The 25,588-nt window shown below is 49.5% G+C and overlaps 6 protein-coding genes across 6 annotated transcripts; 3 read left to right on the top strand and 3 right to left on the bottom strand.

Annotated features, from left to right (window-relative positions):
• Positions 1–839: 839 nt before the first annotated feature.
• Positions 840–1,686, top strand: VTN77DRAFT_6828 (uncharacterized protein; the record flags this gene model as incomplete). Its single annotated transcript, XM_069423149.1, has 2 exons — positions 840–1,031; positions 1,084–1,686. 2 exons carry the CDS (start codon positions 840–842, stop codon positions 1,684–1,686), a joined length of 795 nt encoding a protein of 264 aa, XP_069275846.1.
• A 10,591-nt stretch (positions 1,687–12,277) lies between these two features.
• VTN77DRAFT_6827 (uncharacterized protein) lies at positions 12,278–13,366 on the top strand (the record flags this gene model as incomplete). The annotated part of the gene is made up of 1 exon (XM_069423148.1): positions 12,278–13,366. The coding sequence occupies one exon, from the start codon at positions 12,278–12,280 to the stop codon at positions 13,364–13,366; it is 1,089 nt and encodes a 362-aa protein (XP_069275845.1).
• A 1,141-nt stretch (positions 13,367–14,507) lies between these two features.
• VTN77DRAFT_6826 (uncharacterized protein) lies at positions 14,508–16,152 on the bottom strand (the record flags this gene model as incomplete). Its single annotated transcript, XM_069423147.1, has 3 exons — positions 14,508–14,834; positions 14,888–16,026; positions 16,083–16,152. 3 exons carry the CDS (start codon positions 16,150–16,152, stop codon positions 14,508–14,510), a joined length of 1,536 nt encoding a protein of 511 aa, XP_069275844.1.
• An 866-nt stretch (positions 16,153–17,018) lies between these two features.
• On the bottom strand, positions 17,019–18,024 carry VTN77DRAFT_6825 (uncharacterized protein; the record flags this gene model as incomplete). Its single annotated transcript, XM_069423146.1, has 3 exons — positions 17,019–17,464; positions 17,536–17,784; positions 17,862–18,024. The coding sequence occupies 3 exons, from the start codon at positions 18,022–18,024 to the stop codon at positions 17,019–17,021; spliced, it is 858 nt and encodes a 285-aa protein (XP_069275843.1).
• Positions 18,025–19,027: 1,003 nt separating this feature from the next.
• On the bottom strand, positions 19,028–20,388 carry VTN77DRAFT_6824 (uncharacterized protein; the record flags this gene model as incomplete). Its single annotated transcript, XM_069423145.1, has 2 exons — positions 19,028–20,230; positions 20,320–20,388. 2 exons carry the CDS (start codon positions 20,386–20,388, stop codon positions 19,028–19,030), a joined length of 1,272 nt encoding a protein of 423 aa, XP_069275842.1.
• Positions 20,389–21,460: 1,072 nt separating this feature from the next.
• Positions 21,461–25,057, top strand: VTN77DRAFT_6823 (uncharacterized protein; the record flags this gene model as incomplete). Its single annotated transcript, XM_069423144.1, has 3 exons — positions 21,461–23,965; positions 24,018–24,516; positions 24,573–25,057. 3 exons carry the CDS (start codon positions 21,461–21,463, stop codon positions 25,055–25,057), a joined length of 3,489 nt encoding a protein of 1,162 aa, XP_069275841.1.
• Between the last annotated feature and the right edge of the window lie 531 nt (positions 25,058–25,588).

Raw genomic sequence — 25,588 nt, 5'->3', positions numbered from 1 at the left:
GGTTGGTCTCCGCAACCGCCTGCACATAAGATCTCGCGAGCAGCCCGCTCGATTTGCAATTTCTTTTTTTCCTCCTTCTTTCTTTCTTCAGCAAGCTTCTTCTTTTCTTAGAGCTGCCCTTGGTTTTGGAGTACCCAGAGTGCACTGGTTGCACTTGGTTCGTTGTGTTTATCGTTTTGCCTTGTTGATTTTTATTCGCTTCTATACATACACACGAGCTGTGCTCGTATAATCACCCCTCACCAGTCGCATTCGGGTACTTCTGAACCAGACAACATCCACAACTGCGGTTATCTGTCGCTGGTCGACATTGCGTTGTGCAGCTCTTCTTGCTCGAACCTTGTCTAAGTCAATCGAGGTTCTTCATTTCTTTATTTATTTATTTTATTTTTTTTATTTCTGCTGGGCAGAGCCCTATTAATCGAAGAGAGCTACTGTCTCCGTTCTAATTTCGTCTGATATATCGCGTCGATTGATTCGATTCGATTTACGGCGACAATCAGAGGGTTCTCGTCAGCCCTCTCCGTTAATTATAATTTTTTTTCGATATCGTTCGTCGCCGTGGATCACCAAATCTCCTCCCGAGTTGTCTTTCGCGCGCACTCTGGGATTTGCTGCTTTTTGATTCTCGACTGCCACCGTGGATTCCCCCTCGAGAATCTGCAAATCGTCGCTACATCTTTCTGAAACTTCTGAGGACTCTCCATCGAAGAAGCTCTGTGATATCATATCCGGCCGATTTTGAAACGGAAGTCTCTTCGCCAAATCTACCCGTTGCACTCTTATTTGTTCTATTTTTAATATAATATTTATTCGTTTATTTATTTTTTTCGTCCAAAATGGCCGCTGTTCAACTGAGCTTTTCTATCCGCACCTCCAGCAACGTCAAGACGGTCCATCTGGTCGGCTCCTGGGACAACTACTCCCGCCAGCTGCCTCTGTCCAGGGATCCCTCCAAAGCCGGTGCATGGTCGGGCAAGTTCCGCTTCCAGACTTCCATTCTCCAGCTGGGTGGGCGGTACTGGTATTACGTAGGTAGACCTGTGATCATATTGCTGAGCAGGATGCTGATGGGGATAATAGTATATCATGGACGGGTACCACGTCTCTCACGACCCTGCCGTTGACTACACCGTCGAACCCACGACAGGTCGGAAGCTCAACATCCTCGACGTACCCTATGGCAATGACTCTGCGACCAGCACCGGCCGCAGACGCCGCGACTCGATGGACATTCCGAAAGGCCGCGCTCTATCTCCGTCCAAGATCCAGCACCCCAAGCCGTCCAAGCCCTACGCATCGCGTCAGATCCGTGAAGCCGACTTCGCGCCGACAGTCGACCAGCTCACGACGCGCTTCGCCGACTCGTGCCTGTCGGACGACTCCTACTCGTCCTCGTACTCCAACAGCCCGCCCAGCTCCGTTGGCTCGTCGCTCTCGTCCCGGACGGACAGCACGTCTCCGTCCTCGCTGTCGTCGATCAGCGACCCTCCCTCGCCGGTATGCCGCTGCGAGCGCTACGGCATCACGCGCAAGGGTGACCGCGTCAAGCTCGACTGCGGCGGCAGCCGGTGCGGCTACACGGATTCGTCGGAGTCGAGCTGCTCGTCTGATTCAGACTCTGACCACGATTACCGGAGGGCTAGACATGAAGTTCGACGACAGGGGATCGTTGTCCGGCGGTGAAGTCGTCAAGTTGTCCAGTCGTCCAGATAGAGGACATATGAGTCTGGAGAAGAAGAAAACGCTCATGTTGACCATTGCTCTCTCCGAGGAGTCCACAAAGAGTGATCCCTCGCGTCGCTCCTTTGCATCAACGAATCGAGAAAGCAGACTACCACTGCACCGCGTCGCACTCTTTACGTGCCAGCAGCAGCAGCAGCAGCTCGTCGTCAAGTCAAGTCAACACACGCCGTTTTTGTCCACGGACACAGTTATTGTATATTCGATTCGATTTTTCATTCCTTCCTTATTTTACCTTCGCGATATCGAGAAAAAAAAACCCCCCAAAAAAATCTGCATTTCCCGGCATGAACATGACATAACATTATACTTTTTAAGTAGTAATTTTGATGACAACAAACGACAAAAAACCGGCTGCTGTGTTCGATTGACAAAGGTTGCTCCCTCGACTCCACAGTTGACCTGACCTGCGGATCGGATCGTCAGATCGAATCGGGTGGTTCAGACAAGCAAACATTCGAGAGGGTCGCCGAATCTCACGATCCGACGGCAGGCACAGAACCAGCCGCCTAACCATTGAGGGAGCTGGTCTCGCTTTGTGGTGTGGTGTGGTTTCTGGGTTCTGGTGTCTGGTGCTTTGCCCTGTGGGATTATGGGCTGACTCGACTCGACTCGACTCGACTCGATCGACTCGACTATCGGCAATTCCAGCAAGATCAGCAAGCCAACTGCCAACTGTGAACTGCAAACTGTCAACTACCGAGGGAGACAGACTCACGGCCAGCATGACATGGTACGATATGACACGACATGATATGATAATGACAAGTTATGATTCGACAATATGCAATATGATAATGATATATATGATATGCTAAGTGCCCGCTCTATCGCCACACCACGCGCAATGCAACCAGTCAGTCAGGGTGGTGTGACACGGCCAGGCGGGTTGAATTGGATGGAATAGAGTCGATGTCGATTCCGACAAGGCTGTGTATCAGACGCGCATTTTTTTTCTTTCCTCTCTTCCAGACAAAGAAAGGGACGAAAGGTCTTTCGATTGAAAGTTCTTGCGAACGGGAAGAAGTGAGAGAGGGAGGAGAGGAAAGGGCGGCTGATATCCCCAGCAGACAACACAGAACTGAACTGATGTTGATTGATTGATTGGTGGATATTATTATCTAGGGGCTAGCTAGATAAACAGCTAAGAAACGAATCCTATGAAGTCAAGTCATGAAGGTAGATAGCTAGGTAGATAGTCCCTAGAGCAGTATGTAAAACAATTTTAATCAATCAATCACACATAATTTCTAATTTCTACAGATCGGTAGAGAATTTGTTTTTTTTTTTCTGTTTCTGTTTCTGTTTTGATTTGCTGGTCAAATAAAAGCGATCATTTTTCCTCATATTTCCATTTTTCCATTTTTCATTTTGGCCCTGAAAAAAAAAATCCCATTCAAGAGTAGTACATTGTAATGATATGATGGGGTTGAGTTCTTTTTTCCCCCTCTCTCCCTTCCAGATTAGGGAGATATTGATTCAAATATTCATTACTTTTTTTTTATAGATCTGATCTACTCTACTATATTATTGTCTATAATCTACTAGTGATCCGTAGATATATAGAAATATAATTTCGTACATGAGGAAGAAGGCAGAAAGAAATCGAAAAAGGAGGAAGGAGAGGAGGAAAATACAGGGTGAACAAAAAAATAAAATAAAATAAAAGACAGGGAGAAATCAACATATATGTAGGTAATTTCCTTCCTACCTAGGTAGGTATATACAGCTAAGCTGAGCTGAGCTGAGCTGTCATGACCTCTTCTTCATTTCATTCAGAAGAAGAGAGCTTTCTCTCTCTCTCTCTCTTTTTTTTCTTGCTTGGAGAGAATCTTAATCATGGTGGGAAGAAATTTGATTTGATTTGATTACATTTCTGGAACGAACTTGTTTGGTACATACATCTAATACATCTATACTTCTTCCGTGCGTAGGGAAGAAAGAAAATCGATGGATCTATCTATTTATTTATTATATAGGTTGGGTAGGGGAAAAGCCCAGCTGGACGAAGGTCTCATGTTGAATTGAGTATTTCGGACTGAACTGGACTGGAATTTCTCATGGGAATCGAATCAATCGAATCAATCGATGGAGAGACTAGAGATAAGTTCAGCTCATGTCTGTCTGCTGGACAGTTGTGATTGATTAGAATCAGTCAATCATGGTGCAAAAACAGCAGAGTGTATGGTTCATATGAAACGAAAAGGAGAATTCCATTTCCTTTTTTGTCCTGAGCTGAGATTAGAAATCTCAAATGATCAAGTAGATACAATGTGGCTTATGGATGACGAATGCCTCATGCTCTTTTCTTAAAACAGGACAGCTGCCTGGCTGTCTGTATTGAAATGAAAAAAGATGGTGAGTTACTTCTCAGCGGGAACCCTGCTACGATCAGCTCTGGGCGTCGTGGGCAAGGTGACACCAGGCCCACCAACGAACGCCCGAACAGCGCTGTTTCGATCGTAGTCTCAGCTGTCCATGACATGGTCGCCTGATCGCGGTGCAGCAGGATCGTCTGCCGTCTCATCGAACGGTGACATCGCCACTCAAGGAGCAAGGATGGAGCCTGCAATATTGACCAAGATGGACTCAAAATACATCGTCCAGCGGACTACAGCCCTGCTATGATCTGCAGGGGCTGATAATGCGATGGGGTCTAGTCTGATACCGTGACCATGGCCCTGGATGACAGGATAGTTAGATTAGTTGATGACGAAGGAGGTATCAACTGTCAGCTGCCCTGCATAGGGCTGGGATACAGACTCACTCCGGGTCAATTGGCCCGGAGATCATTATAGGAAGTTGTCTGACGGTAGCAATCATATTGTTACGACTGGCCTCGCATTGCAACTGATATGGTGCAGGGGTGGTTCAAGACAGCTCTGGCGGTCTGCACCAGATGTCAACGTTGGAGTAACCGTCGGTGTCGTCTACCAATAACAAGCAACCGGCATTGTGAGGAATCCAGGCAGCGAAGCATTCTGGGCTAGACCTGCGTTCATTCTCTCGATGCATATCTCAATGCATATCGTCATATTGTCATTGGCCGGGGACAAATGCACCGGGAACGCCCGAAGTAAGTGGCATCACGAGAGCATCCAGGTACATCCTGGACGGCCAACAATTGCGGCTCTCAATTGCGGCTCTCCGCGTAACAATTGCATTGAGTAGTCAAGAAAGAAAAAACTGACTGTGGTCGTTAGTTGCCAGCCATGACCCATGTTCTAGCTATACAAGGGCCAAAGACTTCAATAGACACGGCGACTCCGGCGAATTTCCGCAAGCTCGTGACCCACCGACATAACCTCAACGGGCCCAGAACGGCCAACAGACCTGCCAGAGAATAGTTCCCCGAAGCCATCTGCCAGGAGATGAGAGCTCTGTGTACAGATGAAGTCAGAAGAGCGGCGTAGAGAGCGATGACGGTCTGTCGAGAGCTGTTGGGATGCTCTGCTCACCGCATGGCCGTACTCTCCTTGCGCTGATTGGCCAATTCCTCCGAAGAATGGCCGCCTCAGTGTGGCTGAGACAGGGACACCTTTCCCGAACAGGCAAGGGGCAGCTTCTCCGTAGGGCTGACGAGGACCCCCTGGCCGCTGTGCCGCCCCTTCACCGTCTCTCTGGATAGCATCGTGACGGTGTCAGTTCGAACATTCTTCATGGTTCTGGCATAGACGAGACGAGTCAGACGGCATGGCTTGCTGTGTTTACTGTGCTGTACGGAGTACGGAGTACGGAGTACTACCGTACCTAACTGTTTGCACTGTTTGTTCCCCACGGATATCAAGTCGATCCACACAACCGAACAGACCAAAGACTCCAGGTGGACAAATGGAATGCAAACCACAATGCTTATCCTGATGGCATGCGACATGCGACACCACCGTAGTCGGTGTCGAAACGCTCTCCATGAAACATCGTTAAAACTTAGCCGATGTCTAGAGGCTCAGCTGAAATCGGGTGGGGTCGTTGGGTCGGGCTGAGATGTCATGAATACAGGATGCAAGAGAATGAGTCTTGAGTCTCGACTCTTCCCTTCATGAGGTCGCCAGTGATGCAGTGATGATTGGAATCGGAGTTTAGTCAGTCGATGAATAGAGCTCCGTACATGGTGAGTGGCAAGAGTGAATCTGCGGATCAGATGACTGGAGCCGCGGATACGGCTCAGCCACACCAAGAGGAAAACCACGTTTTCTCGCAACACCCCGCGCTTACGGCCGCATTAGCCACAGTCACGGGGATCCAGACTGACTCAGTGCCTTCCTAACACGGTGAGAAGGCATCATGTTGGTGCCTGACAAGAATAGAAACCGCGGGGGCCGTAGTTGAATGACAATGAAGACGATCATCATCATTATTAATCCTCACGAGGCACGAGCCAACAGTATTCTTGTCCTGCCAATAGGAGTGGCTCGTCGCGTCTCAGCCTTCACGCCGTCCATTCTGTTGGTCGCGTAATTAGTCATTCGTGTATACCAGACACGTGACAGGAACTCGAACTCGAGCGCCATCTCTGACAGGTTCTCTTGTGTCAACGGTTTCCTGCAAGCTCGCAACGCCCTTCAGCTTGAGTCACCAGTCATCGACTCATCGGGGCGTGTCTAGCTGAACCTGCTGCAGGTGTCCCGCCCGCGCACAAATCAGAGCCCGATCGCTTAGGAGCTCTAATGCACGTCCACTGCTAGCCACGCCCTGTTTCCCAGTTCCCGTATCCCCGGTAATATTGTTTTACCAGAATACTCTGTACTCCGTACTACAGTCTACTACTGACTGCCGGCTGGCTCGGTACTAGGCAGCGCTTGTGTCACTACGGAGTACTCTGTACGCGCCGTCGTCCATGAATAGATTCATCCGCCGGCCCAGCGCGGTGGATACGCCGTCGATCTTCGATCGAGCTGAATACCCACAACGTGTCATCGAGGGTTCTCCCGGCCACGACCGGCGGCTTTCTTGGCCCGTCAGCGAGCGAATTGCTGAACGATCGATCCCTTCGCAGTTCCCACTCTGCGAACCGTCGCCGTGGGTAAGGCCGGGCACGAAGGCTTGAATAAATGAGGCTTGTGGCTAAGCCTGCCGCCCCGTCATCGTGGGATCCTCCAAGGCCCGTCATCGCATGGCTGGCTGGGCAATAGGCAATACGATGGATGTCATGCTTTTTCGGACTCGTCCGTCATCCAAAAAATTCCCCCTCCCCCCCCCCCCCCCCCCCCAAGTCAAGTTCCAGGCTGTGCATGGAACATCGTCCAGAGTCACGCCCGTTCTGGATGGTGCTCTGCACCGATTCGGCATAGCGAATGTGATTCCACTTCGTCCGGTGGGGATGCATCTCCATTCTTCTCACCTGGACGTCACTTTTCTTTTTTGCCCAGGACAAAAAATTGTACAATACCAGTTCCAGTCCGGTGGGCGCCTTGCAGATGCGTTTGTCAACGTCCCTGACGCTGCATGCATCCGCTGTCGTTGGCGGCCTGCTCGGCTGTTCCTGGGTGTACAGACGAGTTGGAAAGATCTAGATATAAATGATCCAACTGTGCCACCCTCGAACGAACCTCATCCTTCCTGAGCCACAGCAACGCCCACGCCGTTCGTTGATCCTCATCTTTTATCCTCCAGTTTGGTTTTAATTACACTGTCTGTTCTGAGCCAGTCTGTTTTTGTCTTATTACTTGGTAGCGATTTCTCAGGGCCGGCCTCCAGAATCTTCATTTTATATAATTGCCTCCTACGCCACTTGACACTGGAAATTGACTGGTCGAGTGATTAGCCAACGTATTAATTCTTCGATCACACCAGTTTGCATTCCTGTTTGAGAGTTTACTTCGCTCCTCCATCATGTGCTATCAAGTTGTTGAGCGGTACTCCGCATGCCGCTGCCTTTACTTCCAACATGCCGTTGATCCCTGCGAAGCCTATGGTCAGCGAGACCATGTCGTCCAAGAAAAGACCGTGTTAGTCGGCTACGCCTGTCCTGCACATTCGGCCAGACGTGGCGGCGTCCCCCCTCCCAACCCCAAGGGCTCCTTTCGGTAAACAGTCTCGTGACCAGAGTGATTACGACATTGGTTATGGATTTCGGGGGATGAGGGCGTCTGAACGCGGAGGAACGCAATTCAGTCATTGGGAAAGAGTCTGGGTCGTTTGTTCAGAATTGGGGGCCACGCTGGGCGCGCCTCCATAACCAGATTGATGTCTGGGCCATTCGCTACGAGAAGCGCTGGAACGCTTCGTTTTCTTGTCTTTTATTCACATCTCGACAAAAACGCAACAACTCCTCTCCAGTCATATTTCTTTTTCCTTGTTCGACCAGCAGGATATTCAGGAACATACCGGCCCTCTCTTCGTTCCGCCACGGTACCCTCGATTCAGACTGCAATGTTTCCGAGTTGCAATCTGTTGGTTTCATGACTGGGAGGATTCTTGTTTTCATGATACGGCCTCCCGGGCAACCGCTCCTGGAGAGAAGGACGTCTGGGGAGGAAGTTTCAGGGACGGTTTACTCTCGGTGTACACACCTACGATGGAATCGACGGATGGAACGACGTCAGGGGATGGTATGGTATGGTATGGGATTATGTGTCACGGGTCACGAGTCATGGGTCATGCATGCATGGGTTATGAGTCAAGAATCACGTGAGTCCTGAGAAGCAGTCCAACCCTCATGCTGGATTGCAAAAGCTTGTCTTTTCTTACTGGCATACACAAAAGTGCATTCTTTCAGGTTTGGGATATACACTTTAGACGGGCTTGCTGCATTTCCAGGGAGTTTCTTTCATTCACTATGTGATTCTCATGCATCTTGCTTTGCTTTTCAGCATTCCTTTTTGCATTCATTGACTTTTTTTTTGTTGTTATTGTTGTTTGTTTGTTTTAATCTTTTTCTTTACCTGTGTTTGTGCCTTCATTCTTTTCACCAAGAGGACTGGTCTCCTCTGCAAAGAATGGAATTCATCCCATCCCATCTTTCTTCCATCTTACTATCATCTAGTGGCTAAAGGCGCTGTGCGCTATTTGAGTCTTGAAAACTATTCCATTGCATTTTATCCAGCGAGTGCCCTTCTTCTCTCTTTCTTTCTCTCTTTCTCTCTTCTTCTCCATTCGAATTTCATTCATTTGCCTTGCATCGCTGTGCAATGCAATTCAATGCAATGGGCTACAAAAATGCAACGCACATGTGCCAGATGCCAGCCAGAAGAAAGAAAAGATATGTATCTGAGCGGGCCTCACATCGTATCTTAACTATCTTTCTGTCTGTCTATCTGTCTGTCATCGAGCAAAAGAAAGCAAAAATGCTGGTCGTTTTTCTTCTCTTTTGTTTGCTCGGATGTGCACGCACTACCTATGTCGTCAATTCGAATTGAATGAGATGGAATGGTGGGGCAGAGAGAGAATGAAATGAAGGTATGAGCGTATGGGCATTTGCACTCACTCTTTTATTCATTTCTGGATCAGATGAATTGAAATGGGTGGAATGAAATGGGACCAAGTGAAGGCATGTGCGTCAGTACTGGGAATCGATCAGTAGGGGGGGAAAGGGAAAGAAACCCGGTGTTTTGTCTCTCTCTCACTCTCTCTTCTTTTTCCCCTATTTGATTCAATACCTGTATAGGCTTTACAATGTCACTCATTCACTCATTCACTTCACTGCTGTGCAGTGAAAATAAACAAAAAAAAATTATGTATATATCATGTCATATCATATCATGTATCTACCTACATACCTAGTTTAGCGTAAATCAACTTCTTCGTCTTCTTCCTTCTCTTCCTCCTTCTTTTCCTCTTTCTCTCTCTTGTCTTCTTTACCTGGCTTTTCTCCAGTCAATTCGGCCTGCAATAGGCAGTCAGCAGCCTGACAACTTCCTCATGGTCAATCTGCTGCATATGACAATGGCGTCCGTCCATCATGATCCCTGGATCAACTCGATTGCTTGCCAGCAGTAGTTTCACGAACGACTGCAGCGTGCTCATTCCATACTGCCCGAGCTCGATAGGGGCGTTTCTTCCAACTCCGCTTTGGAATCAGGGTCGATTCCCTTGTTGGCAGCCAGCAGTAACTTTGCAATTTCCTCATGCACCTGCGCGGCTGCCCAGGAATACGGCGTTCGGCCGTGGTTGTCCTTTGAATCCGTGTCAATGCCTTCTTGGGCAAGTAGCAGATTTACCACTGCCGTGCGGCCCTTCTCAGCGCCCCTAACAGCGGCGTCTGGCCATAATAATCCTCGAATTTGAAATTTGGATCGACTCCTTCCTGGCTCAGAAGAAGCTTCACTACGGCAAGAGGCCCTGCTTTTGCAGCCAGTACTGTACAACGCCGTCTGAGCTACAGAATGAATCTGAAGATTATTATTAAATCCTGCTTCAAGAGCCCTGTGGGCTGTCATCTCACACCCATTTTTTTTTTTTCGCAACCCAGAATAATGCGGCGCTTTGTGAGTAAAGGGTATTGTGACGATAGAGGTATGTAGGGGTTGAGCACATTATAGAGACAACAGTTGACTTGGACAAGGCAGTTAATGTCGTTCTCTGATTGTAGGTTCTCTGCGATGGAGAGTAGTAATTTTTTTGGCAGATCCAGTGGTGGCATGCTCTGGAATATTCATCAACGTCGGCTCTATAAAATTTTATCTCTCAACGCTCAGTCGACCTGTTCGTCAGAAGACCCCACCTGTTGTTCAGTGTCCAGACACGATAGGTGCTGTAGAAGGATCATTGGCAATAGGTCAAGTCCAGCAATATATTCAATATTGTCAACGGAAAGGAGAAGAAGACTGAAATTTGACTAGAACTCCTAGTATGTCAGTAGTAGAAAACCGTGATGATTAGAAGAAGACGAAGAAAATGGGAAAACAGGCTGACTCTAAGCCCAAAATAAACAAGGTGCATGAAAATTTAATTAAAGACACAGGTCCAGATTTTCATAGCCTAGCAAGATCCCATAGGGTTCACCAAAGATGGGATCCTTTCATATCACCAGTCCAATTAGCAGACGATCAATCATCCTTAAAAAAAATTCTTAGGGCTAACTATCATTGAATTTATTTGTAGCTGGGAAGCATTTTCAAACTTGCAGAAACAATTAATTATACAGGGTATAGAATTTGCTTTCCTTTATGAACCTCAGCTAAATAAAAACCCTGCTTTACCCTGGGCCTTATTCTACTGCCACAATATTCCTTCCTAACTACTGAAAAAAAACTCTACTATACACACCAACTTAAAATTAGGAAGTATGAAGTCTTACACTATAAAATTTCTATCTAGCTATGACAGGAGTAAACTATTAATTTAATTGCCAGAATAATAACTCTTTGATATTGCCCAAAGGTTGACTATGGTATTTACTACAATAGTGATTTGGTATCAATTAGGAGGTATATTTGTCTAGGTAAATTCTGCAGAAGAATTTTTTTTAAAAAAAAAGAAAGGGAAAAAAAGAAAGAAAGAAACTTCATAATTAAGAAGGTTAGAGCAGTTATATCTTGATTTTAATCTAATCTAATCTATCTATTACTCTGGTTGCAATAGCTGAAATCACGGTTACATATTTTCACGGAAAAAAATATACCTTTGCAGCAGAACTATATGGCCTTACTTATATACAATTAGAATCATCTCTTAAAGACTCTAGATAATATATTGCTACTAACCAATATGAACTAACTTGCTATAAACCCCACATTAAACTGCTTTTGACTATTCTCATGACCTTATTGTTTCTGCTATATACTATTATGGTAGAATACTCTGCAAAAATACTCCGTACAAAAAAAATTCTAAAAATTTAATTAAAAAGTTTTAAGTTTATATCTAAGAAATTTAGTTTTGCTAATTCCCTAATTAAAATATTTCTTCTAATACCATTACTATATAATTTTGTTGAGAAATAAAGTCCTAAAATATGCAGATTTTACAGGAAAATAGGCACATGGCGGATAGCCAGGAATTAGTACTTGTATGTGTACTGTACATACATACAAATACTTACTGTGCTTGGCAAGTTTACCTAATCATAGTATCTGCTCCAGCCTCCCGCAAATTCAACCTCGGTAACCTTTTTCTTATTATTGCTTGCTAGTTTGCTTGCTTATATGACACACCATGAGAACTGACTCCTTCAATGCAGTTCCAGTACCTATACTTCAAGTACTTTAGGTGTCACTCTTTCTTCAACACACCTGCTGAATAAATTATTTAATATTTAGGTCAAGACATATAATTGATTGATTGACTAATACATACCTCCTAAAGAAGTACCCGAGGTCAATTCAATGCGGGGATTTTGGGGCGTAGTTAAACCACATCCATAGTATATCTACCTAGGTAGATAACTAGTGTGCAAGGTATGGACCCCGTCTCATCGTCAAGCTCTTTCACTTTCAATCTAGGTCTGCGATTTGTGATTTATTTTCCCAATGAATACCCTTGGATTCACCTTTACTAATTACATAAACTAGATTTTTAGGGAGTAATATCTCAGTCCAGAAGTCTATCTAAGGATACAGCATAGCTGAGATCTCTGAGGATAATCATTAAAAAAATGGCTTCTCCACCATCCACCTTCCACGGATGGGTCGCCCACTCCGCCGCCGCTCCTCTCGAATATACTGCTTTCGAACCCAAGCCCTTCACAGATACAGATGTCGACATCAGGATCACGCATTGTGGCATCTGCGGCTCTGATGTTCATACCATGCGCTCCGGCTGGGGTCCAACAGACTACCCGTGTGTCGTCGGCCATGAAATAATCGGCATTGTCGAACGGGTTGGGTCGCAAGTCGACCTCCAGGATATCAACGTTGGCGACCGCGTGGGCGTCGGTCCGTTGAGCATGTCGTGTCTGCGATCGGACTGCGACATGTGTTCGGTAGGCCGCGAGAATTACTGCGCGCGCCAGGTCGGGACCTACAATTCCCGGTACCCGGACGGCAGCAAGGCCTACGGGGGCTATGCAACGCACTGGCGAGGCCCGGCGCGCTTTGTCTTCAGAATCCCCGACGTCCTGCCCTCTGCTGAGGCCGCACCGCTGCTCTGCGGCGGCCTGACTGTGTATTCGCCGCTGATCCGGTATGGTGCTGGCCCAGGCAAGTCCGTCGGCATCATCGGTATGGGCGGATTGGGACACCTCGGGATCCTCTTCGCGAAGGCGCTCAACTGTGACCGCGTCGTGGCCATCTCCCGCACCTCGAGCAAGCGCGACGATGCCCTCAACGGCCTGGGAGCAGACGCGTTCATTGCGACGGACGAGAAGAATGACTGGGCAAAGACGAATTCCCGCACCCTCGATCTGATCATCTGCACCGTTTCATCCCCGAACATGCCACTGGCGCAGTATCTGCGCCTGCTCAAGGTGGACGGGACATTCGTGCAGGTCGGAGCGCCGGAGGGTCCTTTGCCCGCGATCAGGGCAGGGTCGCTCATCCAGAAGGCCGTCAAGGTCACCGGCTCATCCATCGGCTCCCCCAGTGAAACCAGGGCGATGCTCGAGCTGGCAGCACAGAAACGCCTACTTCCGTGGGTGCAGAAGCGTCCGATGCACGAGGTCAATGCTGCGCTGAAGGATTTGGAGGCCGGCAAAGCGAGATATCGATACGTGCTGGTGAATGAGATGGATAAGGCGAGACTGTAATTAATAATGTTGTTGTAGCGATTCCAATCTGATAACGAAATTGAAACGGACTCTTCATGTATACCGAGAAGAATCATCACCATTAACACTGTTAGTTAGAATAGTCGGATGAAACGGGATCCTTCTCGTTCAAATAGAGTTAGCAGGCTGTTGCCGAATGGCGTTCTTGTCAGTGCAGTCAATGCTTGTTCAATCTTGTCAGGCTTAGTTGATCAACAGCTTAATCTCGATGTATACCTAGACAGCTTAAATCAACTTGCAGCTAGAAACAAAGATGGGATTGCCGGAACGGAAAGAACTAAGGTTAATCAGTCAATGTTTTTGCCTTCTAAATTCGATGTTAGAGCTTACGTGTCCTGGGAGTCAGAAACGTCATTTCCGAATAGATCAACAATATTGTCATCATCCTCGCTGAAAAAGGCGCTGGATAGGAAGCATCGAACAGAAAGGCCAGACCCCAACTAAGAAGGATTGCAGTGATAACTCCTAATCACGACTCTTAGTCCATCTTTTGCTGCCGGTGTAGATAGATCACAATCACAATCTTTGGGCCGATGTGACTCACCGAGTGCTCTTTCCTCTGTTCAAGATTCCGCGGTAGACGCATTCTCGTCATTACGAGGAATGAGAATCTCCCAGTTTTCAGGCTGATCGTGTGGTTGACATTGACTTCGCTGCTCGAGAACCTGAATCTGTCTGTCCTCGAGGGCTCGCTCACGGGTCTGTTTCGCCTTGAAGGAAAACAGGGACGAATCGAGGAGAATGATGGGAAGAGTCGGTCAGTTTGTCACTCACCTGACTTGCCTTGACTGGTGCGATCTTACGTCTCTGTCATGTCAGGTGACTTAGGTGACTTGCGCTCATTCAGAGATGGGGAGCCCTGATTATGGAGGTCTGTTTTCCCTTTTTTTTTTTTTTAGCAATGATGTTGCTGTTGAATAGTAATTTACGAGCGACTTGGCTGCCTTGACATTCTAGACTACAAGATCTATATGCGTGTGCCTTTTTTTTTTCCAAAAAAAAAAAAGGCTTCAACGTTAGAATAATACATCATTCGTAAGACTATCTCTACAGGTCATAAGTCCCAACCACTCGCTAACCGTACATCAGGTCCTACATTCATTACAGATCTGGTTCAATATTAATTCTTCGGAGCAGCCCCCTCCGCATGCTCAACATGCGCCACCAAGCCCTTGTGCAGGACCTGCTCGACATCAGCGCGCCGCTGTGCCTCGTCGACCGTGCCGAACAGGACATCCATGTCCTCCAGGCTGCGGCCCTTGGTCTCCTTGACGAAGAAAAACACAAATATGCCCATAGCCAGACAGAAGATGCCGAACATCAGGAAGGTTCGCCAGCCGATGTGGTTGACGGCCGTGGGGGTGATCTCCGTGATGACGAAGTTGAAGAGCCATTGCGTGGCGGCGCCGACGCCAACGCCATAAGCGCGCAGGCGCGTGGGGAAGATCTGTTTGTGGTCAGAAAGAAACCCGCAGGAATGTCAAATGATGGCAAGCTTACTTCACTGAGGTAGACCCATGGAGTTGGACCCCACGAGGCCGAATATCCGATCACGTACAGGTAGATCATGGTCACCATGGCGATCGAAGCGTGCGAGACGGTGTCGCTGTTCGTGTTCGGCGGGTGCGTGGCCAGTACCGCGCCGATGATGAACATCATGCTGGCCATCCAGAGAGCGCCGCCGACCAGACTGTTCTTGCGGCCCCAGAAGTCGATACCAACGAGCAGGAAGACGAGGGTTGCCACGACCTTGACAGTGCCGTACACACCAGTCGCGAAGAGAGAGGAGTTGGTCTTGCTGACGCCAACGGTCTCAAAAATCTCGGGGGCGTAATATCCAATACTGTTGGTACCCGAGAACTGCTGCCAGAACATAATGCAAAAGGCCAGGAAGAAACGGTAGCGATTGCCCTTGTGCAACACCTCTCTCCAGGTGATGCCTTCGGTGGCCGCCAGCTCCTCTTCGAGGGAGGCCCTGATCTCGGCAATTTCCTTCTCGACCACCTCGCTGTTGGTGGGCTCGTTTCGGATGTAGGCCAGAGACTGCAGCGCCTCCTCGTGGCGGCCCTGCTTCATGAGCCATCGGGGCGATTCCTTGAGGAAGAAGAGCCCGATCAACATGAGCCCGCCGGGGATAAGCTGAATCGCGACGGGGACACGCCACTGCTTGGTACCCTCGGGAATATGGAGCGACACGCCGTAGTCCAGCCAGTAGGCAAATGTACTGCCGATCACGAGGAATTCCTGGAACAGGCCTGCAACCCGACCACGGATGTGCGGGGGACAGTTCTCACTGACAAACACGGGCGTGATACTGGACATGCCGCCGATGCCCAGACCAGCCACGACACGGCCGCCGTAGATCATGCCGATTTCATGGTGAGCGCCGACCTGGAGGGCGGCACCGAGCAAAAACACCACGGAGAAGATCATCAACGAATACCGACGCCCGATGCGGTCGTTCAGGATGGCCGCAAAGATGGACCCGAAGAAGCACCCTGCGGTGAGGAGCGACACAACATTGGAGGAGACTTGGGCATTCTTGCTGGACGCGAACCCGCTGGAGTCGGTGGGGAGGCCAAAGTCCTTCTTGAAGCTCGTCAGAGCCAGGACACTTCCCATCACACCCGTGTCATAGCCTGCAGACTCGGATTAGCAATGGCAACGTCGGTAAAGAAAAAAGCAGACTACGCACCAAAGAGCAGAGAGCCCAGATAGGCTATCGAGGTGAGGATGTAGACACGATAGTTCTTGAAGAAACCCATGATGGCTGCTGCTCCGCGACAACAACTTGACAGGACGATCAGACGTGAGGGATTCTAAACAACTGGAAGGTCGCCATGCCGTCCAGGTCGTGGACCTTCTTTTATACGGTCTCACGGGATCTGACAACGCCTCGCAGCTCGACTGCATCGCGACCAGAGCCATCAGACCATGGCGTCTGCTTGGCTTGATTTAACCAGCCAATTCGCTGGTTCTTGTCTGACCATCCCCAAGTGGTCCTCCACGCGGTTATCTTTCCTCTCCGGATGGAGACGAGAGTGGAGACAGACTGCACTGTACAAAATGCGGGAGGTGGCCGGGGCTGCGGGGAAATTGCTTCCGTCCATCAGCTGCATTTTTCCGTCCACTCGAGGCCGTCAGACAGGCAGCTTGAGTCAGCTTGGGACGCCACCCTCAATCAGCGAGCACTGTTCCATAGGTTGAGTAGGGTTAATCGATTTCCTTTGCCGATATTAGACACATCCATCTTAGTCAGAGCACGTGCAAGAGATCACATGCTGCATACCTTGGAGAAGTTTGTCATGATTTGTCCACGTGCAAACCCGAGTCGAGTTTCCTCTCGGCAACAGATAGTTCTCGGGAATTATAAGCATACCATTGACACAAACAATGTTTTCAATCGCTCTTTCAGTCCTTCTATGGTACAAAGACAATCTATATATTTGGAACCCTCAGAAGTCGTGGACCCATGATCTGAAATCTGAGGAAAAAGACACCATCCAACACATGCACACGTCCACAGATAAACTGAAAGATAGGGAATAATCGCTGATATATGGGAAAAAAAAAAGACAGACAGAGAGAGAGAGAGAGAGAGAGAGAGAGAGAGAGAGAGAGAAGATACAGCCTACACTGGCACAACAAATTCCTCAACGGCCAATCCACCCTTGGTGGTCATAACCGTTCCACGTCCCAAAAGACAGTTGATCTCACTAGGATGGACAGCAGCAAAGACGACCATCACACAGAACATCAGCAGGGCATCAAACACATACAGAAATACCTCCGTCGTCAGGAGATACCCGTCCTGGCCCTGGAGGTACTCGACCACGCGGAAGACGGATCGGATGAGGATGAGCAGGCTGCCGCCGTGCAGGGCAGACATGTGCTTGCGCCAGGGGATGTATCCTGCCTGGGACTGCGGTGTCGGGTGTCGCCCAATCCGGCTCTGGAAGAAGATGGCGCTGGCGAGGAAGAACCCGAAGAAGATGATCTGGACGAAGAGGCCTCCAATGATGATGTTGTTGCCCGTGTTGTTCGTGGCGGAGCCGCTGGAGGCTAAGATGCCGCCGCCTGAAGAATTAAATACAGTTAGAAACCCTGACCATGACTAGGTACCGCCTGAAGGGGTTGGAAAACCATACCAGTCGACTGCATTAAGAACGACAACATATCTCCAGCAACAAAGATCTTCGTCATCCAGGTGACCCGTACGAGGGAGTGTTTCTCTCCGTGCACCAAAACGATGATTCTCCCCAGCTCCATATAGATACTCGCCGCGAACAGGGCGGGCGCCACCAGCAGCAGTACGCTTTGAATAATATACGGACCGAGAGTCCAATTGGGCGATTGGTGCGAGGAAACAACGCGACCGATGTAGCCAATTGTCTCGACTAGATTTGAGGAACGTCAGATCATGAGCCATGGGTATTGCATTTCATAAAAGTTATTGTGCTAGGTATGTACTCACAAATCCCACCGATGACGAACGGAATGAAGAACCAGGTCCGCGTGCGGATGACATGGTACGTATGCAGGGCCGTCGCGGCCAGGAAGAGCAGGATGAAAATCACCGCTGCCGCCATGGAGGGGTCGTACCTGTAGGCGACCCAGCCGCCATGACTGGAAGTCATCGTGATGCAATTGCGCCGAGTAGATGATGAAGGTGAACGATGTTGACAATATACGGGTGTCCTGTATAGATTGCGATTCGAATACCAGGTAATGAGGATATAGAAATCAGGTATGATCAATCAGATTGGAAGATTTCCGTCAGCGATGAGAACTCGAAGAGCACGAGGAAGACATCGTCTATCCTTGTGGATGGATAGCATCTATATATATCCATCTTCCTGTCTCCATCACGGTGGAGGCTTCGCTATGCTGTGTGGTCCTAGGCAACAATAGTAACTTTTTTTTTTCTTGAAATAACAGTTTCAAAGTTGCCGTGAACAGGTGTAAACTGCTAGAATTATTTGTTGCTATCTGACAGCTGTGGATGCTCGTCGTACTCTCCGTATCTTTTGCCGTATCGGGTATGGCTCTCCTTCGAGGTACCTTAGTTAAGACTTGCAGGGATCTAATCTGCACAGCCTTAATTAATATCCAATGGAAAGATACTGACATTCTATTCCATGACTGGAGCAATCAATCCATTAATTAATGGGGGGTATCTAGGTATTTTCTTCCACCAAATACTCAGTAATGATTTGGGAGAAATGCTCCTTTTGTGTTTTCCCCCGTATTCATTTCCTGATTTGTCTTCACTCAGGTACAGTACAGTACGGAACTATTACTACCGACCTCAGGCTAAATTAACATATTTCACATTAAGGTTCTGAGCACGTCGTATTCTTCTCCTGTTTAGGAATAGCTCCAGCACGTCTGTACTATACCCTATGGAATAGGTACTCCGTATCTAAATATAACGTTCAATTTCTTAGAACGCAAGTAACTAGAATTTAAGATGAAAAAAAAAAAGCGTAGGCGGGACTTTTTGCCTCATTATTATCGATATTATCCTAACTACAACAATATGAGGTATCCGAATAAATCCATGCACAGTGGTGAAGTAGGTGAAAAGTGAAGTAGACAAAATACTCGAGAAAATAAATTGTGAACTGAAGATGATTCCCGCTATAAGGAAGTTCCGTGTTGAGCATCACAAGTTTGTTTTTCAGCCTCTGACGTTTCGATAATGTCAGCAAAGCCAGGCCCGAACACCTCTTCCATAACCCAGGAAATCAATTGCCGCCATCTGTCATGCAACAACAACCATATCGATCGCAAAACCCGGGTACCCCACCCCTCTAGCCACCAATACTCCCGGAGGCGGTGGAGGATTAGGCAATAATGACTAAGGATAACAAGAGCGAACGGGGATCTGGCTTGCAGACATTCAAAATACTTCCCGTCCACTTTGATAGGCCATCGTGCGGCAACGCTCTTGACTAAGGGTGTTTCTTTCTCAAATTCGCCAAACATAATACCGAGTTGCTCGATGGCACTCGCATACGCTTCGCGATGGTGGTGATCCATCTGCTGGGCACAGATATCATTCGTCTCGTAAAGTCGCTCCAGGGCAACCCTGACAGCGTCTGGAACGGGGTGGGCACTGGTGTCAAGCTGCAAAACGACGGAGAACTCACTTCCCTCCACCCAGGGAAGTGTGGTGTTGAGCACCTCCCGCATGCCACGTGTCAAGAGAAGGACTTGACAGAGATCCTCCACCGGTGCCCATATGTCCTCCGATTCAGGCGGGTGAGGATAGCCAAAGGCATACATGGTGACGATCCCCGCGAAGACAAACATGGCCCGCCAATTCTCCGCGTTGATGTCGCTCAGTTGCGCTCGATAATCTGCTAGAGCCTGATCCTGATGGGATATTGCACTGTTAAGATATTTCGACCTTTGGTGAGGGTTGCTATGCGTGCGAGCCAAATGGAGTGCTGAAACTGCCAAAATGCCGTGCATGAGAAATGGATGGGATAATGCCACTTCAGGAACGCGGACTCGCCAGAGGTAGTCTGTTCTCTCCTCGCGTGATGACGAGCGGTATGTTGAGTTGCACCACTGCATCATCAACTCCAAGTCGTCCAGGTTGAGTTCTTTGGATGCGGAAGCTGAGGCTGAACTCTCCGTAGACAGGTTCTCAAAGAGCCTCAGGCCGTTTTCTGCTGAAGCGGTCCAGTCTGACTGCTGAGAGGCCAGGGATGGCGTTGAAGATCTCCCGGCCGTGCTTGAGGCTCCATTCGCCCATAGAATCGGTCCCGTCGAGGCATATTCACAAGCCAGCCGGCGTTTCACACAGTTGCTACATTGTGGCCGCACTTCATCGCACTGGACGTGAGATATAAGCAATTGAACCGGCCAAAAAAAAAGATCTGACATGAATAACTGTCGATTAGAAGAGATTCAAGTTCACGTACCTTGACTCTCCTGGCCTTGCAAGCCATACAGCCGTGGCGTGACTTTGCATGGCTTCGTCGGGTGGGCATTGGTGGAATGCGCGAGATTCATCATCTCGACCTAAGCGCTCAACCTGCGAGTGATCTCAAATCTTGGACGACACAATGGCCTGGATATTAGATACTGAATGTTTAGGCTGCAAGATAACTGTAACTATTTGTGGAGGATGCAGTATTCTAGATGGAGCCCGTTTCCCACGCGCCCCACTTCGGCCTAGCACAGCCCGATGATAATCGACTATATCATTGTCAACCATCAAAAGTCATCACTGAAATAAATATAGCACGAAGGCAAACTTCATGGATTGTTATCACTTTCCTATTTGTTTGTACACACTATATTTGTGGTGTGCTGATCATATCGTACTTACACAACAACGACATGCATTCTGGAAAATGCCTGAACTTGTATGACTCCTTTGCTATTGCTTCGCTGATAATAGTGCAGGACTTGAAGAGATGGTCCTGGCGGACTCTCCATGGTCAATTGTAAGTGACTGTTCTGTTAGGACGGAGATAAAGGAAGATCAGCAAAGAGAACACTCGTGTTGTTGTGTCCGCATGGGACTGTCTAATCCATCCACCTTCAAAGGCAAAGCGACTGTTTAGATAAAACGAGTCTTTGCAGTCGATTGTATTTGACCTGACGACCATCCAAGTAGATCGTACGTAAAGCCTCGATTTTGCCTCGATAAAAGAGCCGGGAGTTGCCATACCAATAGAGTGATAGCCTGAGGCAGCACCCACTTCTCAGGCAACAAGGTATCAAGTAATGTCACATGACGCAGTTGCTGCCAAGCCCGGCGCGTCAACGGCGTGATGCGCGCAACAATGTCGGGGATTTTTCTGCGACAGCAAAAAGGATAAATAATAATAAATTCCTATCATCCACTTTCTCTCTCCAATGGCCGCTGTTTCCTCATGATCGCTTTATGACCAGTCAAATCCCATTTACTGGTTCTTGGCAATTCCTCCATCCTTTCGACAGCCCGTCTCATTCGGAGGTCATCCTTTGTTAATCGCGAATTCCTCCTCATGCCTGGTCCCTTCGCCGCTCACCTTTGAACCACTAATCTGAGCGCACCCTCAACCACGTACCAATATGGCTTTCAGTGTTCCACTGAGCTCGAGTCCGCCGTCGACTCCGGATAAATCGCGTAGTGTCTCCAGCAATCAGTCCACCACGCCAGCTGGTCCGCCCCCGTCTTCCGTAGGCTCCTTCACTCCCCAGGGCCCACCGCCATCTACAGTGTTTGGAAGCTCTCAGATCAGCTCACGGTCGAAGCTGAATTTTTCTCAGTCGGCATTCAGTCAGTCCGGCAATTTTGACGGGTCAGAGAGCTTTAGATCGTCATTTGCATCCTCGAACTATCCGTCACCCGGGAAGATGAATGGAAGGGCGGGAAAATCTTTCGGATCTGAGTCTCTCTTCAGCACTACAAACGGCAGCAGTTTTGGTGGATTCGGTAAGCGTGGACATAATCTCAGCCGCATGAGCGAGCGAACGGACGATTACGAGGACGATCCAGAGAACGAAGACGAATACGACGAAGAGGAAGAGGGGGAAGAAGAGGGTGCTGAGGAAGAAGAGGCCGACGGTGACATGGATGTGGAAACTACGAATAATACTTCTGCTCCGCGCTTTGGCTTTTTCGACTCCCAGTTCCGCGACTCTCCCGCTCGTTCCACTTCGAGCCGCAAGCAGAAGTTGATTTATTCCAACCCCAACAATGCCAAGCGCGCGAAACTTGACGAGCGATGGGCCACCTCATCACCGTCTGCAGCGAGGCTCAGGATTGGCCCTAGGAAAAAGCCGTCTCAAATGCCGTCAATTGTTCGAGACCTCGCTTCTCGATCAAATGTTGCTGCGGTCACGGAGCCCAGTGACATGATCATCGAGACGGAGGAACAGATCGGCGAATTCTATGACAAGGCCCGAGAGGCGGAATACAAAGAGATCGATCTCGCAGCGACCCTGTCAGACATTTCCACGGCTCTGACGTCGATTTGGAATTCATGCGCGGAGAGGGAGAGGGGGCAATCGCGTCCACGTCGTGTGGCCGGCGGTATTGGGCCTGGAGAGAGCGCATCAGGTATCGAAAAGGCTAGCTTTCTGGCCTCATTGCTTTTGCAACTTCATCAGCCTCCTCTGGTCAATGTCAGCGCGGGCAACGCAAGGAGTTCTGCTATACGTGCAATGAGTCGAAGCCTCGTCCTGTCCGGACCCAACGCGAAAACATATGTCCCTATACCTAAGGTGTTGATAGACTGGCTCAACGAGAATCACGGTCCCCAGACAGACGACGTGCAGGCGCTGCGTGCTGTCAGCCCAAACCCTACGGCGTCGCCGAATTTCTGGAGCGTCGTTCAGGCTGCTGTCTTGCGTGGTCGTTTTGCAGAAATTGCAGAGCTCCTTCGGTCAGCGGACTTCAACTATGCCAGGTCTGCGTTGGAGGATGGTCTCGCACAGCCAGGGTACCGTGGTGCGCAACTGCAAAATATCCAGAAATCGGTGAACAAAGCTATCCAACTGCTCGAGTCGTCTCCGCTGGTTCAGTACGATGATTGGGACGTCACGGGCGTCGAATGGGCCGCGTACAGGAAACGTGTTAGCTCCGCTCTTCAGGAGCTGGAAGAGTTTGCCGAGGGACAGGATCCGCACACGTCACAACCAGCAGCGGCCAGTGGACCTCGTTTCCAGGCGGTCAATTTCGGCATGTCTCAGGGCCCAGGCGCAGCACAGAATGGGTTCTCGTTCACACAGTCATCGCGCATGGCGGAGAGTCGTGTGCCGTGGTCGATCTATCAGAGCCTCAAGGGCATATATGGCATCATCCTTGGACAAGCTCCGGCGATCATGGCACAGGCTCAGGACTGGGTGGAGGCGACTATCGGTTTGACAGCGTGGTGGGATGGTGAAGAGGACAACGACACCTTTGGACAGAGCACGAATGGTTTCGGTCTGAGTACGACCAGCAACAAGAGCTCGAAGGCCAAATCACAAATCGCCCAGTCTGCCGATGCCAACCGGCAGGATGCCTATCTCCGACGTCTTGATTATAGCTTTGGCGCTGTAACCGATGACACAACCGGCGATGCCGGATATCAGCCAAACTCCCTCAACAGTCTCGAAGTCGGTCTGGCGTCCGTCTTTGAAGGGAACATTGAAGGTGTTTTGCAGCTTCTCCAAACGTGGTCATTATGCATTGCATCGGCGGTGGCCGAAGTGGCCTCTGCGGGCGGCTGGTGGCAGACGGCGGCAGGGGCGAAGCCACTGTCAGGCTTCCTCAGCGAAAATGACCTGATGGTTCTGTCGTATGGCCAGGACGGAAATACGGCGCTCGGCCGCCTGCGAAAGGACGACATCCTGACCGCATATGCTGACGGTCTGTTCCGAAGGCCCACGCTTGGGAACGATTCCGTCGTGAGGGAAGGCTGGGAGATCGCCTTGGAAGTGCTCAGCCGATTGGATGATGCGGACACGATGCGGAAGAAGGTATCTGAGCTGTTGGACAAGCTGCAGCTTGACAACATAGACCGAGTGGATAAGGTGGTTCTCCTGTGCACCGATCTAGGGTTGGAGAATGAGGGCCGGAAGATTTCCGAGGTAGGTTCAGGTTTTGGTTCAGTTGAATGTTACAATACTGACTATATTGTAGAAATACGGTGACCAGATTGTGGAGACCTCCGAAGAGTACGGCCTCGCGCTGGTGTGCTACGCGCGCGCTCACTCCCGACGCAAAACGAAATCAGTGGTGGATCTGCTGATTTCGTATTCGCTGATTCAATCCCGCGCGTGGCCTGCGAACGAGAACCTAGACGAGCAGCTTCGGACGCTACTCCGACAGCCCAAGGCGTGTCTATCGGCCATCGCTTCCGTTGACAGTGAAGCTGCGCGCATCCTACAGTTCTACGTGAGCGGTTACGCGACGCTGCGCCGGTTCTACGAAACGCGCGACGAGGCCGTCACGACGAATGGGCAGGAGCCACGACTGAAACCCCTGGCGAGAAAGAGGGCGGCAGCTGAAGCGCTGGTTGCGGTGATCCGGAGCGCCGCCGATAGCATCTATGGCGGGCTGTACGATCCCGATCGGGACTCTGCTGTGCAGGTCGACGGGTTGTTGACGCTTCTGGGAGAGGCATTGGTCCTTGTCAACGGTGGGTGTCCTTCATTTCGGATGGCTTCAGCAGTTCGAACGCTAACGTACGGACAGAATCGGCAGCTCCTATTCTCAATGTTGCCCAGCAATCTGCCATTCTCTCCGCAATCGAGGATCTGGAGACAGTCACCCCTCGCGTCTACGCACAATGCGAGGAGTGTTTCCGGACGACGCTGTTGCATTACCACCGGTACGAACGCGGCGCCGATTCAGAGGACGCATCCGCGTCTCAATCTTTTGCAATGCCACCATCTCCGCGGGCCCTTCTCAAGAAGTCCGTGTCCTCTCTCACGGTGTCAAGCAGCTTCTCCCTGATCGGGAGCGAGATGCTTGACCCACAGGGTCGTTCTGGCGCGGGTCTAGAATCTACCTCGGGCGTTCTGGTTCCCCGTCCTGGCGAAAATCTAGCCGACATCAAACGCGGATGGGACTGGAGGGCCGGTCTTGCAGAAGACGCCAAGGCCGAAGACGTCCTTCGGATCCTGCGCCTCGGGTTGGCGAAGGGCATGAGCTTTGCGGCGTTGGGGTCGGTGGCGTAGGCAGCTGGCAGGCATGTACCTGTCGCACGCATCTGATGTCATCTGCATCTGCATCTGTCATCTGTCATCTGTAATCTCTCGGAGCTCTTCCTGGCATTCATTTCTCTGCTGTATGTACTGTACTGTAAGATACATAATCGATCAATCCATAAATCAGCAAATCAAATCCATGCGAGAATCAAGTGATCTAAAGTTCCGATTTCCATTCGACGCAGGCTGAAGACGTCAAGCCTAGAAGTTATGGGCATTATTGCTAATTATTGCTAATTCATCAAAACAGAGGTGCTTTGATTTGAGAGGGAGGGGTCTTTCTTTCCTAAGTCACTGTTCTATATATAGCTTTTTCTCAACGCTTCGCTAGCAAGCAGGAGGGTGGCACTCCCAATGTCAGGATACCAGCCGGGCTCTATGGTATTCCCACATGGCTAAAAAGACCAAACCAGTGGCAGCTGCCAGCTGCCATAGGGCCCGGCACCACCTATATAGTAGAGCTCCTCACATCCAAAGAGAGAGAGAGAAAGGTCTATCTAC

Source organism: Rasamsonia byssochlamydoides (assembly GCF_041956645.1).
Source record: "Rasamsonia byssochlamydoides strain NRRL 3658 unplaced genomic scaffold VTN77scaffold_53, whole genome shotgun sequence".
NCBI classification, from domain to species: Eukaryota; Fungi; Ascomycota; class Eurotiomycetes; order Eurotiales; family Trichocomaceae; genus Rasamsonia; species Rasamsonia byssochlamydoides.
This window is presented reverse-complemented; position numbering and strand designations above follow the sequence as displayed.